We start from the raw sequence: 13,895 nt of genomic DNA, 5'->3' as shown, positions 1-13,895 counted from the left end.
CCCACGGTAACTTGGGGGTAAGAGGCAGCTGAATACAATGAGGACTGTGTTTCCTTGTAAATATGCACAGAAGTGGCAATTTTGTTTTTTTAGACGCCCCTTAAATGGAAGTCCCATTGAGCTCAGTGCAGGAAGCGGGACCCTCCTCCTTCAGAGACACAGGTAAACAGCGAAGATTGCAGACTGTTTTCTTAAGCTAAAAGCTTAAGTTTGTCAGCCTTTTGCTATCTATGCCGTCGAAGAAACGCAGAGAATGGGGGTAAAAGAGCCAGATTCACAGCTGGGTTCCGGCGACGGAGCCCGGAGAAACCGAAGTGCTTGAGTTTCAGACTATTTCTTTTCCCACTGAAATCTATAAATAGTGCCCCCCACCCCCCAAAATAAACGGGGTTTAGAAAGGGAAGAACTGAAGTCGACTGAATGGCGCTGCTTTTTTTAACTGCCGCAAGCCAGTTTGGGGACAGAGTGTTAGTTCGGAAAACCGAGAAAGAAATAACACGGACCCCTTTAGGAGGCTTGAGAATCGACTGAAACAGGGGTTCTTCCATAGAGAATTGTCCCAATCGTCGAATGGTGGATTGAGTTCTAAGTTGTAAAGGAAACAATTCAGATGGAGGTTCTCCTCCGCCAGCCTTACTGAAACGCAGGAACACTAAGCACCTTTACGCAATTCCCCCGACTTTTACTGGGCTTCCACAAGAGAACTCCTCCTCGAATTGTGCCCGACGTTTTCCTGGATATTTATTGGTTTAAACTTTTTGGTAAAGTCATAGAAAGTAACTACAGACGAGAAACTGGCATTCTCATTCTCCCTCTTCCCAGCCACAGAGGTTCGCTTCCCGCCGCCCCCCCCCCCCCGTTTGCCAACATTGGTAAGCCTGGCTAGCAGTTCCCTAGTTAGAATCAAAAGCCTTGCTTTTCCTTGGGAAGAAGCGGGGAGCGGTTTAAATTGACTCCTGGGTTTTCTAATTTAATTGCCAATTGTGGTATAGCAGGGGGGAACTCTTAGGAACACACTGTTCTGAGTTAGAAGAGGAAAAACGTTAGTTAAACAAATAAAACTTTATATAATTATTATTAAATTAAATCAACGCTTAGATTTTTTTTGTTTTTCTCCCCTAGTCACTTTCCATCCACCGCACACTTAGGTGTATTTATAACAGACTCCAGTAGGTAACTTCAAAAGAAAAGTAAAACCTTTTTAATACATCAAATATACGGAATTTTAATCTTTTAAAGCGATACATTGTCTATTATTTTAAATACATGACGTCATCCTTGCTTCTGCCCCTTCTACAGGGTGGACAAAAATTAAAAAATAGTCCAGTGTTCCTTTTAAAGAACAAAAATAAGGCAAATGGAGGTTTTTGGAATCGTTGTTGGGTTTCCTTTCTTCCAGAATAAGTACAAAAAAATACCAATTCTCTTTCTGCGATGGCATACATCTTAAAAAATAAATGCAATTTGAAATTCGAGTCGACAAATTGCAAGTTAAGTGGTAAAGGGGTTTTCTGTTTGTTTGATTTTGATTTTTAAAAAGAGACATGCATTTAGGGATTTTCCCCCACCCACCCCCAATGAGACATTAAATAAGAAGGTACAATACAATCATAGCAATTTTAAAGTAACATTAAAGAGAAGACCTCTATTTTCGTTTTCGTTTTATTTATTTATATTCTACAACGGGTGTTTCCACTTTAGTTTTTTCTCTTTTTCCCCTCCTTTAAGCCTATCGAGCTGAAGTTATGTAATGCACTTTTATTGATTCATTGTCCCGCTTGAAGCTAACATAAATAAATACAGTGCCCATGGATCCAGTCCTCAAGATGAACACTATCTTTATATATATATAAAAAAGTCAAATTTCAATTTTCTGTTCATTTGTGGAATTTTTTTAAAGAAAGTTTTGAAGGGTTGCTTTGTGTTCTTCTCCCCGTCTCTCCGCCCGCCCAACGAGAACCGTAGTTTGAAATTCCTCTCGCCCCACCCCACACCCTTTCGACCACCAAAACAAAAACAAAAAATTCAAAAGAAGCCCCCAAAAAACTCACTGATATCCCAAAGCGGACGCTGTCGTCAGTCTTTGCCCATAGAGTGCGTAAGGGGAGTAATACGGTCCCGTGGCCGCCGGGACAGGCACGGGGGCTCCCGGGGTGGGCAAGGGGCTCTTTGAGTAAGGGTGGTAGCGGCTGCTGAGTCCCAAGGCGTGGTGCGGGCTGCGCAAAGCCAGGGTGCCGGGGCTTCCGGGGGCAACGGTGGTGGGGATGTGCATGTGGCAAGCCATGGCCGCTGCCGCCGCGCTGGCTAAGGAGCTGGAGCTCGGGTAGCTAGACAGCAGCTTGTCCGTGCCCGGGAAGGCCGTGTGAGTCCGCAAGTGGTTGAGCAGTTCTTCCGACGTGGCGAAGCGCTTGTCGCACGGTCCATTGGCCGACACCCAGTTGCAGATGTGCGGCTGGGGGTCGTTGGGGAGCATGAAGCCGTAAGGGTACAAGGGGTGGCCGGCCAGCGAGGGCGGCGTGCCTCCGCTCAGCGACGAGTGCATCGTGTGCAGCGGGTGCGTCGGGTACATCAGCTGGTAGCCGGACTTGAGCGCCTGGTCGTGCGCGCATGAAGCGCTGGCGGCGCCGGCCAAGTGGCTTGCGCAGTGGTAGCTCAGGCAATAGGGGTCTCGGCACAGGCTGGCCGTCATCACCGACGGCGGGGACGCGCCGGCCAGGGGGCTGGAGCCCGCCGCTTTGCTGCAGCCCAGGCTGTTGTAGCTGCCTGACTTGGTGGGGTCGAGCGCTACGCCGTGCGACAGGAACTGCGGCGGGTAACCCGCGTACGCGCCAGCGAGGGAGCCGGGGAAGCTCATGCCGGCTGGCGGCAGTGGAAACACCGTCTGGCCGGGCTTGTAGGGAGACACCGGGGCCACCAGGCCCGAACTCAGCACCGCCGCGGCCGACGACGAGGACGTGACCGTGTTGCTGCCGCCGCAGGAGGACGAGTCAGACGACGCGGAGGACGACGAGGAAGAGGACGACGACGACGCCAGGAGGCCCTTGGCGCTCTCGTGGGCCGCTTGGCTCAGCTCCGCCGTAATCCCGCCACAGCCTGCGCCCAGCCGGCCGTGGCCCCCGGACGGCTCCGAGCCCGCCTTGGCGCCGCAGCCGTCGGAAGAGTCCTTCTTGTCCGCGTCGCCGGCCTTGCCGTCGGCGCCGGGCAGCAGGCCCGGCGAGCAGGCCGAGACGCTGGACGTGGGGCTGCCTGTCCTTGGCGTGAACGGCTGGCAGGTGGCGCTCGGCACACGGAAGCCCGACTTCTCGTTGCCGCCGCCGCCGCCGCCGCCGCCCGAGCCTCCCCCCGAGGCGGCCGCCGAGCCCCCGCCGCCCGACGACGCCTCTTTCTTGTCCGTGCCGGGCTTGGAGTAAGGCTTGAAGCTGGACTTGTCCTCTACGCCGATGTCGCTGAGCTTCAGCGGGCCCGACTTGGAAGAGTCCTTGTCACTGCCGTTCGACGTGACCGACGAAAGCTTGGACGACGGCGACGGGTCGGGTTTGCCGATCTGAGAGCAAGTCTGAGCCAGGAGAGCCAGCGGGCTCTTCTTCGCGTCTAACTGCAGAAGGCCAGGGGTGGGGGCAAGGGGAGAAAGAGGGAGAAACGCAAACGTTTAGTATGGGGGTCTTGCTGGGGGGTGGGGTGAGGGGAGAGAGATAAAAAGCGGAGTGCCAGTTTAAAGGGGGGGGGGAGTTGCAAAAGTACGTATCCGGAAGCCCCTGGCAATTACCGAGAGGCGCAATCAGCAGCCCGGACACTTTTTCTGGGCTTACATAAGCATGCTTTCTTTATTTTATCAAGGCAAATTACTTTATAATTGCATAGTACTTATGGTAATACTTTTGCATTTTTTTAAAAAGAATGTGAAGTCTTCGGGGTCTTTATGAGGAAGCAGGCTCGCTTTCAGGCTGGTCACCCGGGAGTAACTTTGGTCACCCGGGAGTAACTTTGACCCCCCGCTTGCCCACAGTCCTTCCCCCAACGCTGCAACCCCCTCCCCGCGCCCTTGTTGGTAAGAAGTTAAGCTTTTTCGCCCTCCCCAAGCAACGCTCGTCCAGCTGAGTGGATCCCTCAGTGATACTATTTATAAACAGATCCCAAGTCAAAGATATTCAAGCCGAGTTCGGTGAAATAGCCAATAAACCCTATTCCTTCCGTGCATGATTCTGCTTTCCACCCGCTTCCCTTTGCCGCCGCCCCACTGCAGTACTCTTCAGTATCACCCCATAACGTTATCATCTCGAAGATCTGATCTGCTTCCCTTGCAATTCTCCTCCCAACCTACACCAGTCACGCCAGCATGTCTTGTTTTTTTTTCCTTTTTACACACACACACACACACAATAAAAATAAAATACATGATCGGTAAACTGCTTCTTTCCAACTGCAGCGCATTGTGAGCCAGCGAAATGCTGGCTAGATCCACATTTCAACGCTTTTTGCTCCAATGAAATGAAGCGGGGAGACGAGGGCGGTTGGGGGGGGGTGCGATGAGACGGGACCCGAGAGTGGGCGCGACTCTGCATTACATTTCACGTTCCGCTGGAGAAAAGTGGAGCCCAATACTGTAATTGTAGCAGAATCACCTTTATCCGGGAAGCCACCAAACCAATGGCCACATAACCATTACGAGGGTTGTTTAAATTTGCAAAGCTCTCAGAACTGGGGAGCACTTTTCTAGGAGCATGCAACCTCCATTAAACACGAAGCAAGGCTTACTTCCGAGTAAACGCGCGCAGAATTCCGCTGCCCGGACGCGGGGGAAGCCCGCGGTTGGGGTGGGGGCTGGGCTGGTGCGCCGGCTGGAAATCGGAAAGTGCCTTTTTACAAAGGATTCCCGTCCGGGAAGGTGGTCAGTCTCACGCGGTGCTCCTCTGTCTCTCTCTCACACACACGCTCACTCAACACAGACACCCGTCCGCCCAAGATCGCGGCGTCCTTACCTCGATGGGGCTGACTGGGGTGGAAGGCAAAGGCTGAAGGTATTCGGGGTGCAAAATGTGTCCAGTCCGTGCCGTAAGCATTTTCAGGACTTTGATGGGGAGCCGGTTCGCTTGGCGCAAAGGGTCCGAGGGTGGGACAGAGTGGAAGAAAGGTTTGCTGCTGCTGCTGCAGTTGCCGCCGCTGGTAGAAATCCCAGAGTGTCCGCTTTGCCAGGGAAGATCAGAGCCGGAGCTGCTGCTGCTGCTGCTGCTTCCGAGATCTCTCGCGCCTCCTCCTCCTGCCGCCGCCGCCGCTGCTCCACCACCACCTCCTCCTCCTCCGTGCTGACTACTTCTTACGGCAGAAAGCAAGGGGGATGTAATCATGACCCAAAGCCTCGCATGAAAACTGGCGGGGTGGGGGGGCGCCCGGCGCGCGGATAAGGAGCCCAAACAGGGCGTCTTCTTCCAATCTCTACGGGAAGGAGGGATCACACATATATGCGCGCACTTTATTTAATTAAAAAAATAATAATGGAAGACTCGTCCAAAATAATAATAATATTTTTAAAAGAAAGTCCTTTGATGGAGGGGTGCGTGAGAATTCAAAACGGAAGAATGCTACAAAACAGAAATAATCCTCGTGTGTGTTTTTTTTGCTGCTGCTGCTGACGACGGGAGTGGAGAGGTATGGGGGGGAAATCTGGAGCTCTGCTTCCCCCTGTCCCAGTCCCTCTTCTTTCCCTGGGCTGCTTGGCTGGCTGGCTGCGGGCTCTTCCCCGGCCGGCCGCCTCCTTTTTTTTCCTCCGCCTCCCTGTTCAGCTGCGATGCGAGCCACTGCCCATCCAGCGTCGGATCTGGCAGAGGAACTCACTTCAAAAGCAGCTGAATTAGTCGGAGATTAAAGCCTTTGCCGCCTTCCAATCAAATGGGACCCCGAGGTGATTGGAGGGTCAAGGGGATGTGACGTCACCTTCCCTCTTCAGGGGCTTTTCCACCACTCACCCCCTCCGCGATGGCTTTTCTTTTGCTTTTTTTTCTAATGGTCTCCTTCTTCCTTCCTCCCCTCGCCTTCCCCGCCTCTCTTGTTTTTGCTCCTGAGGACAGGAAGGATGGGCATCAATTTTGTGTTTCACGTAAGCCACTCGCTACGGATTTTCTCACTCGCTCGCCTCCTGTATTTCCTCCGCACGGCGCTAGATATCTTTTTGTTGGGGTGAGTTGGGGGAGAGGCTTGTAAATACCTCTAGAAAAACGACACGGTGGTGAAGTTCCCGAGGTAGGTTTGCGCAATTGCGTGCTTTGTGCCGTGCCTTAGAGGCCTCCGCAGTGCGCCCGCCTTCCGTAAAAAATAAAAAGGCAGGGAAATTATTTTTAGGGTCCTCCCATTACCCAAACCCCCCACTGATCCCCTCTGATTAATGACGGCGCTCTTTCCATGGTCCCCCATCTTCCGCACACCGGAAAATTATGTCGTGGGTTTGTTTCCTTTTTCTAAATCTTTGCCCATCGCGCAGCATTTTTGTTCTTTTTCTGGAGCGCGAAACTAAAGAACTAATAGGCTTCTTGCCTCCTGAAGTACGAGTCAAAAACCGCCCAATCGGGTCTTCGGTGACTGTTGGAGGCTCTGGACTGAGATTGGGAGAGGCGAGCGTCACATGCTCGCAACACTCCGCCCTTCCTTAAGCCGCTCTCGTCTCCCTTTCTCTCCGCTTTTTTGGGGTGGGGAGACTCCCTCCCTCTCCCCCTTTCCCCTTCATCAGTTGTCAATGCTCCCCAACCGCAATCAATCAGTTATTTGTCAGCCGCTGTCAATCCTCTCTTGATTTATGTCAGGTTTTGTTGCTGATTACAAGCCTAGTGCGACTTGAAGGAAGGAAGGAAGAGAGGGAGAGGGGAGCAAGGAGAGACAGGCAGACAGGCAGACGAGCTCCCTGGAAAAAGAGCCATTCAATTTAAAGAGTAAATCGCTCTCCGAGTAAATGCAATTTGTATGCCAACAAAACAAGGAGCGACTCTCACTTCTCTTTTGGCGGACGCACCTTGGGGAGAAAGAGCGGAGTGACCGGGCAGATTTTCCCCCCCACGGCGATCGCTGCGTCACTATTGTTGTTTTTGTTGTTATTTTATATTTTCACTTGACTAATCAAGATTGCAACCTTGGGATTCAGTCCCCTTCAACTCAGTGGCACTTACCTCCTAGTAAACACGAACAGGATGAGGCCGTAACATTGCAGAAGCAAAACCACTCGCCCTGGCGTGAGTCCCCTTTGAAGTCCCTACTGGACTTAGTGGGGCCTATTTTTGAGTAAGCACGCTCGCGAAACGACTTCGGCCCCAACCCGACGCGCTCTTACTCAGGAGTAAGCCTTGCGGAACTGTGCAGGGTTTCCTTCCGAGTAAACTTACCGAGCTCAGGTTGTTGAGGGGTGACTTTGACTGACCCTGGTGGCGCGTGAGGGAGGGAGATGCGAGTTGGTGCTGGATTTGGAGGCGGGGAGAGAGAGAGAGAGGAGGCAGGCGCATTATTGAAATTTTATCGCCAATCCGTCTCTCAATCGGCTGGCACGGCGGAATGTTTAAAATGAGATTAAGATTGACATCTTGAGCAGTCCGCGGAATGCCAATACTGACAAGAGCTCGCAGGGAGAAGGAGAAGAAGACGAAGGAGCCAGGGGCGGGGGAGAAGAGGCGGAAAGGCCCGGGATCAAAGGCTCGGCGGAGGCGATTCATTGCAGCCTTCGAAGTATTTGTTCACAATTACTGGATTCTCCACTCACACACACACACACACCCCCGCTAACTCACCCCTCACGTTTTGCCCCCGCGCTGCCCTATTGATCTACCACGTGGTTCCCTGAGCGGTGTGTGTGTGTGTGTATCTCGACACCTTGCTTGCCCCAAGACGATTTCTTAAGACAGAAATAATAATCGGCGCAGGTCCAGCGGGGAAGTTCTCCTGCGGCAAAAACAAACACCCTAGCGAAACAAATGGCCAAGAACCGTTCATTTGCAACAGAGTCCAAGCAGCGCGATTTCCCCGCGCGCTTACTTCGGAGTAAAACGTTAGTCTGGTTGGGCTGCAAAACCAGATGTTTGGGGAGACGTCAGTTGAGCGCTTTTAGGCAAAGCAGCGCTTCTTTCTTGGCCGTTTTACCCTCGGCTAGCTTTAAGGATGATGCCCAGGTGACTGAATATCAAAAGAGCCTCCCACTTTCGCTCTGTCTTCAATGATTCCGGGGCGATTATTTCCTAGTGCTTTTTCCAGTTTGGGGTAAAATCATAATAATAAAATAGCTACTCTGGTTTTCTTCTCAAACTTCCTCATTTACCTTAAGCTGCCCTTCGAAGGAATAATGTAAATAAGTATGTATCTCCACGGGCCCCAAATAAAAAAGAACGAAAGAGAAATGTGTCTCCTTTTGTTTCCGGATCTGCCCGGGTGGCCTTGCGCACATTGCAACGATAGGGAAAAAAGGTCAGTGGGAGATATAAAACACGTTTGACAAGGGGAGAACAAGGCAGGAGGGCTTTCAGGGGTCGCGGCCAATTTCTGAGCTGGAATCCTTCTTAGATCCAGAGGCCGAGTCCGGAAAGGCGCCCTTCCCTTGGCTCACTTGCCAGGGCGGGCCGGCAGCCAAGAAAGCAAGCTTGGAGTATTTTGGGGGAGGCATCAGGGATCCAGCGCCTTTACCCAGGAATGTTCTCCCTTTCTGATTTCTGTTCAGACTTGCCAGTCTTGTGTGTTTTCCTTTTGAAAACTGAAATAATAATAATAATAATAATAATAATAATAATACAGTGCATAGATAGCTTATTGTTGCTCAAGCGCTTCGTATGCCTTATCTCAACTACCGCTACAACAACACTGACTTATTACTATTCCCAAAATTTCAGATGGGAGTGTGAGTGCCTTACCAAAGACCACCCATAGGATTCTGGGCAAGGACCACAATTGAATCTAGGGCTATCCGTGTATACTTGGAAGTAAGCCCACTTTGCTCAAATGACTTGACTTCCAAATAAGTGTTCCTAAGATCTCAGGCTCCTTTGGGGCACAGTGAGTTCTAACTGGGAGCATGCTTCCAATGTGGCTTCTTGCGCAGGAAAACTCCCAGGGAATTGCGCCGCTCAGGATCCCCCCCCTCCCCAGGTTTAAAAAGGGAAAAAAAATAGCACGGGTATTTTCCCCTCTAGGTGTGTCGGGCAGTAAAATATTCGAGAATGGCCACCTTCGTACTCATTGTCCACTATATAAGGTATTGAAGTCAGTAGTCTGATCTCGTGGGAGACGTAAAGTGCTGCAGGGAGGGGGAACTTAGATGCCTTTGAAAAGGATAGGCAGATGTAATACAACATGGTCTAGAAAAACGTAAGGAGTCAGGGCAAGAGTCTTGCTCCCAAGGACACCCTCCGTGGATATTTCCATTTGTGGATCTCGTGGAAATGCCTTGAAAAAGAGTCCTAGGGGGTGCCCCCAGCCCCCACACGCCCTGCCCTTTCTTTTGTTGTCGAGACCAATTGATAAATGGATGGAGAGCAGTAAAATTGAGAAAGGAAGGGAAGAAAGGGAAGGAGAAAGCCCCGTCCAACCGCTTCTTCATGTGTGTTCATTTGCATTAAAGTGCTTGGAACAGCTGTTTTCCTTACAAAACCGGAGAGACTTCTATCTGTTTTCTCGTTGTTATTTGTCCGGCCTCCCAGGGTGAAAAGACTAAAAGATTAATTGTCTTAAGGTAGAGTTTAGATGTGGGAAAGGGTTCCCCCCCTCTCTCCTCCCCCTCGGGAACTGGGAGTGGAGGTGGCGGTCGAGAAAAGGGGCCTTGTTACAGTTCTAAACCGGGGGAATCAAAGGTGATTCTCCGGACATGTGTAAAACAAGCGGCGTATTGACACGTGTGTGTGTGGGGAGAGAGAGAGAGGGAGAGAGAGAGAGAGAATCGGTAGGCTGGCTGCCTTGGAATTGTAGGGAGGACGATTCTCAGCTCCAAGAAGACAATTAATAACTTCAGAGGGGCAGAGAGCCTTTAATGTGCGATTTCAAACCACACCCCGGTCTGCAGAAGGCAGTTTGTTGTTGCTGTTTTTTTTAAAAAAAGATTGCGTAAATAAATAAATAAAATTAAAGAATAAGCTCCAGGAGGGTCAAGCTCAGATCCTTAAATTCTTTCCTTAAATTGTGTTCCTCCTCACAGGATCGCATCCAGGACGGCCTGCGAGACGGCTTTCAAAAATAAAAATAAAAATAAATAAAGGAATCCTGGAGCGCCAGTTCCCAACACCGCCACCGAAACACTGGCAAACACGCTGACAAAAACTCAGATAGCCTGTTTGCTGTTTGGCAATTATTACTTGTACAGTCTTGCTCAAAGTTAATGTTTCTTTCGGTCGCTGTCGGAATGGGGGCGTTTTGGGGTGTTTTCCCCCCGCGGGATGCTTTTTGTTTTTTGTCTCTCCCCCCCCCCCAGTTTAAGAGTTGGGGGAAGCAGCTAAACCTTCCACAAAAGGGAGGGGGGGTTGCTATTCTTTCACCGGGGTGGGGGGGAGAAGAGTGAAGGGATTAATTAGCAAGTGCCAGTCCACACTTTCGTTTACCTACCAGCTATTGGCAAAGATGTCAAGTCGATTTTATTTGCACACAATGGAAATGATTTATTTTCACAGAAGAAGGGGGGGAGTGGGCTGGCAGATATTTGAGGAGGAGGAGAGAGAGAGAGCGCGGGGCGGAGGAGAGGAGAGGAGGAGGAGGTGGTGGAAAAGTTTGAAAATGCCTTGAACTATTCACTGTCGAGATGGCTAATCAGTATTGAGGCTGGAGGGCAATCGGGCAGCTTTTCAATGCGGTTTTCCTTTCATCTCAAGCTGGATGGAGGCGCTCAATTAAAACCCTATCAGTTTGTAAGTAAATCAACGCCTATCAAAGTTGTCACATCAAACAAAACGATTATTATTGCGGCCCGCCTCCCCTATTAATCTCCTTCTAAAATAATCCGCTTGACAGGTCAGGCTGGTGAGCTGCAAAACCTGGCCAGGATCACCACCACCCAAAAAACAAAACAATATATGTACCCCAGCCCAACCCGGACTGACTTCTGGTTTTTCCACCCTTCGGAAAAAGACAATGCAAACCCTTCGATTATGGTTTCCCTGCCTCCAATCTTGCTTTTCCCTATCTTGACACTTAAGTGTCAGATTTTGTAGGCAGTCTTTGAGTAAAAGCTCAAATCATTGTAGACCAGCATCACACCGGGCCTCTGCATCTCTCTGATTTCCTAGACCTTTTTAAACCGAAGGGGAAAGGCGGCTGGTCTCACTGGAGTAACCAGATGTAACAAACATTCCCTACCTGCTTGTGTTTAACGGCGTTTATTATGGTTATGTCTCGCTTCTTCTCTATCGACCATCAAATATGCCCGCGTTGCTGTGACTTTCACAAATGTTCTATATTCAGTACATGTGGAAATGCATAAATATATTGGCATAGTGGCAGGGGTGGGGTGGGGAGAGAGGGGGGAATAAAACTTCAACATATATGAGATCCGGGAAGAATGCACTACAGTAGTACAGTAAGAGGAAGAAACTCCCCACTGAACGGGGGCGGGGGCGCGCTCGCGAGGGCGCGCAGGCAGACACACTGAGCCACCGCAGCCTGACCGTGCGTTAAAAAGAGAGCTGGATCACTCCTGCGCCGCCGCCTCTTTCTTTTGCTTTTCTGGTTTTTAAAGCGGCGCGCGTTAATCGCGAAATCATGTGGACGGCCGTCGTGCTAGATATTGCAAACTGGTTTCTCTGAAGGACAAGAAAACACACACAAAAAAACAAAGTGTAAAGATTTACAGGGGCATTTAAAATACACGTAGACGCAAAGACCTACAGGATAACATTGCACGATTTCCCCCCTTTTCTTTTTTAGAAACCTATCAGCTAGATAGTAATCAGTGTGCAAGGTAAATTGCATCCTCGGCTGTGGTCTTTTGAACCGAGCAACTGAGAACCACGTCTTTGCTTCCCCTCTTTCAAGGGCGCGTTCTTCGTTCTTGTCGAAATCTGTTCCATGGTGGTTTGCCTAATCTCCTTTCGCTTTGTTTCCCGCGAGGTGGAGGTGGGGGTGAGGTGGAATCCGAAAGTCCCTTAGTAGCGCCGCTTAACAAAATGAAACTTTTCGGTTTAAAATCCGCTCTCCGAGCTGCTTATTCAGCTAATATCCGTCCCTTTTCTTTGGTGGCCTGAGCGCGGGATTTATGCGCCAATGTATTGGAAACCTTTCACTAATCGGACCCGGCTGTGCGTCTCCCACCCCAACAGCACCCTGTTCCTTTAGGCGCAGAACGTCATTTTGGGGAGATCTTGGGGGTTGCTACCTAAAAAGGGGGGGCACCTTATTGGCAGCAGGAGGAAAGTGAGTTCAGAGCTGTATGTGAAGCCTCTCAGTTTGCTAACCCAAGTGGCGTTTAACGTTGGCACCAAAAATATTCGTCGGGAATGCTGATTTGTAATTAAAGCATGCCCAACGCCAGCTCTCAGACACCCAAATGAACAATTTCTGCCCAGAGAGCTGAAGCCAGGGAAGGCAAGGCAAGGCAAGACCTATCGGTTTCAGGGAGCGTTTGAGCTAATGGCGCACATCTCTCCAAAGGAGTGCTGTGTATTTTCCGCTCCAAGCCTAAGGGCAGAGTGAGGCAAAAGACGGCTAAACGCATATTTGGTTACAGAGAAAGGAGCATGTCCTACGATTATGCCGCACGCAAGGGAGATGATCTTGCAGATCCACATAAGGCGCACAATCTAGCGGGAAGCTCTCCGGCGCAAGCCCCGCGGACATGAACACGGGCTCCACAGGGTGACGCGCTCCTTGCCCCGTTCCCGGTCAGGATCGCTGGATGGGATCAGGAAAACTGCGCCCTGGGCTGCGTGCCCTGGCCTCATGAATATGTTTGCTATGGAAACTCCGCAGTTCTCCCCGGTGTTTGAAACTCGAGAGCCCGACAAGATACTTCCCCTTGGAGAAAAGTTGTTTCCAAGGTTAAAATGCTAAATGAGGCATATTACTCAGGGAGCTGTTACACATATGCATACACATACGCACACATAAAAATTATTGCGCGCGTGTGAGGGTCCAAAATAGCTCCTTGATCTTATCTTGCGAAAATAATTTAGACTGGGAAATTTATCCAGTTTTGCAGTCCTCCTCCAAGATGATACATCTACCTGCTTCTCTCCCTCCTCAAACCCCAGATCCCGTGTGCTTTCATCGTGCACCCTAAAAATTAATTCCACCTAAAGTACATTTGTCACTTGGGACTGTACTTTAGTGACGTGCAGAATAATTTACATCCGCGTTCATCAGGACTGTCCCAGGAATGATGGATCATTTTGTTGAGTTGCAGTAAGGGGGGGGGGGATGGAATGGAAGGAGAGTGCGGAATGATCTATAATGATGTAATATATACATTAAAAGGGTGTCTGGATGATCAGAGTTTTGCTAAAAATGTAAAAGGGCTTTTTGATTGATAACAGGGGTTGCTGTTTTTCTGCAAGGGCTGTCACGGGCTGACACAATGCTTGAATTATTAGGGCAGAGAAGGGCAACCATAAATTTCCAGCGTCAGGCAAAAACTCTCTTTATTGTCTGTATGATGGATGGGCCTCCGTACTAGACACCAAATACTTCGTATCACCCTTAAATGGGAACACATTTTTCGCGGCCATAATTCATGTTTTTTAAATAGAAAGTTTGAAATGCTTGCCTATATTTCACGGGCCTGACATATTTATGAATCACTCCCTGCATGCAAATATAATTATTTAAAGCACCGAGGCTGACATATGGGTTAGCAATGGACCAAATGCTGTTAGTGGAGTGACTTTCTTTTAATCCTCTAAATTGAATAGCCTGGCTAGGGGAAGAGAGGTGGGGAGCCGGAAGGGGAGAGGTCT

At 50.1% G+C, this 13,895-nt stretch overlaps 1 protein-coding gene across 1 annotated transcript; it reads right to left on the bottom strand.

Annotated features, from left to right (window-relative positions):
• Positions 1-1,185: 1,185 nt before the first annotated feature.
• On the bottom strand, positions 1,186-5,975 carry ZNF503 (zinc finger protein 503). Its single transcript, XM_035138022.2, has 2 exons — positions 4,980-5,975; positions 1,186-3,595 (listed from the first exon to the last, which is right to left on the bottom strand). Exons 1-2 carry the CDS (start codon positions 5,343-5,345, stop codon positions 2,048-2,050), a joined length of 1,914 nt encoding a protein of 637 aa, XP_034993913.1. The 5' UTR covers positions 5,346-5,975; the 3' UTR covers positions 1,186-2,047.
• Positions 5,976-13,895: the final 7,920 nt, after the last annotated feature.

The sequence above is a fragment of the Zootoca vivipara genome, chromosome 5 (assembly GCF_963506605.1).
Source record: "Zootoca vivipara chromosome 5, rZooViv1.1, whole genome shotgun sequence".
In the NCBI taxonomy this organism is placed as follows: domain Eukaryota; kingdom Metazoa; phylum Chordata; class Lepidosauria; order Squamata; family Lacertidae; genus Zootoca; species Zootoca vivipara.
Note: the sequence above shows the minus strand (reverse complement) of the source record. Positions and strands in the feature narration are given on the sequence as shown.

What these genes read in the sequence shown, in the direction of transcription:
- ZNF503 (XM_035138022.2), bottom strand. Translation starts at nt 5,345, where the DNA reads ATGATTACATCCCCCTTGCTTTCTGCCGTAAGAAGTAGTCAGCACGGA. An exon ending in CCCCAGTCAGCCCCATCGAG is followed by an intron (nt 3,596 to 4,979) that starts GTAAGGACGCCG and finishes GGCCTTCTGCAG; the next exon opens with TTAGACGCGAAGAAGAGCCC.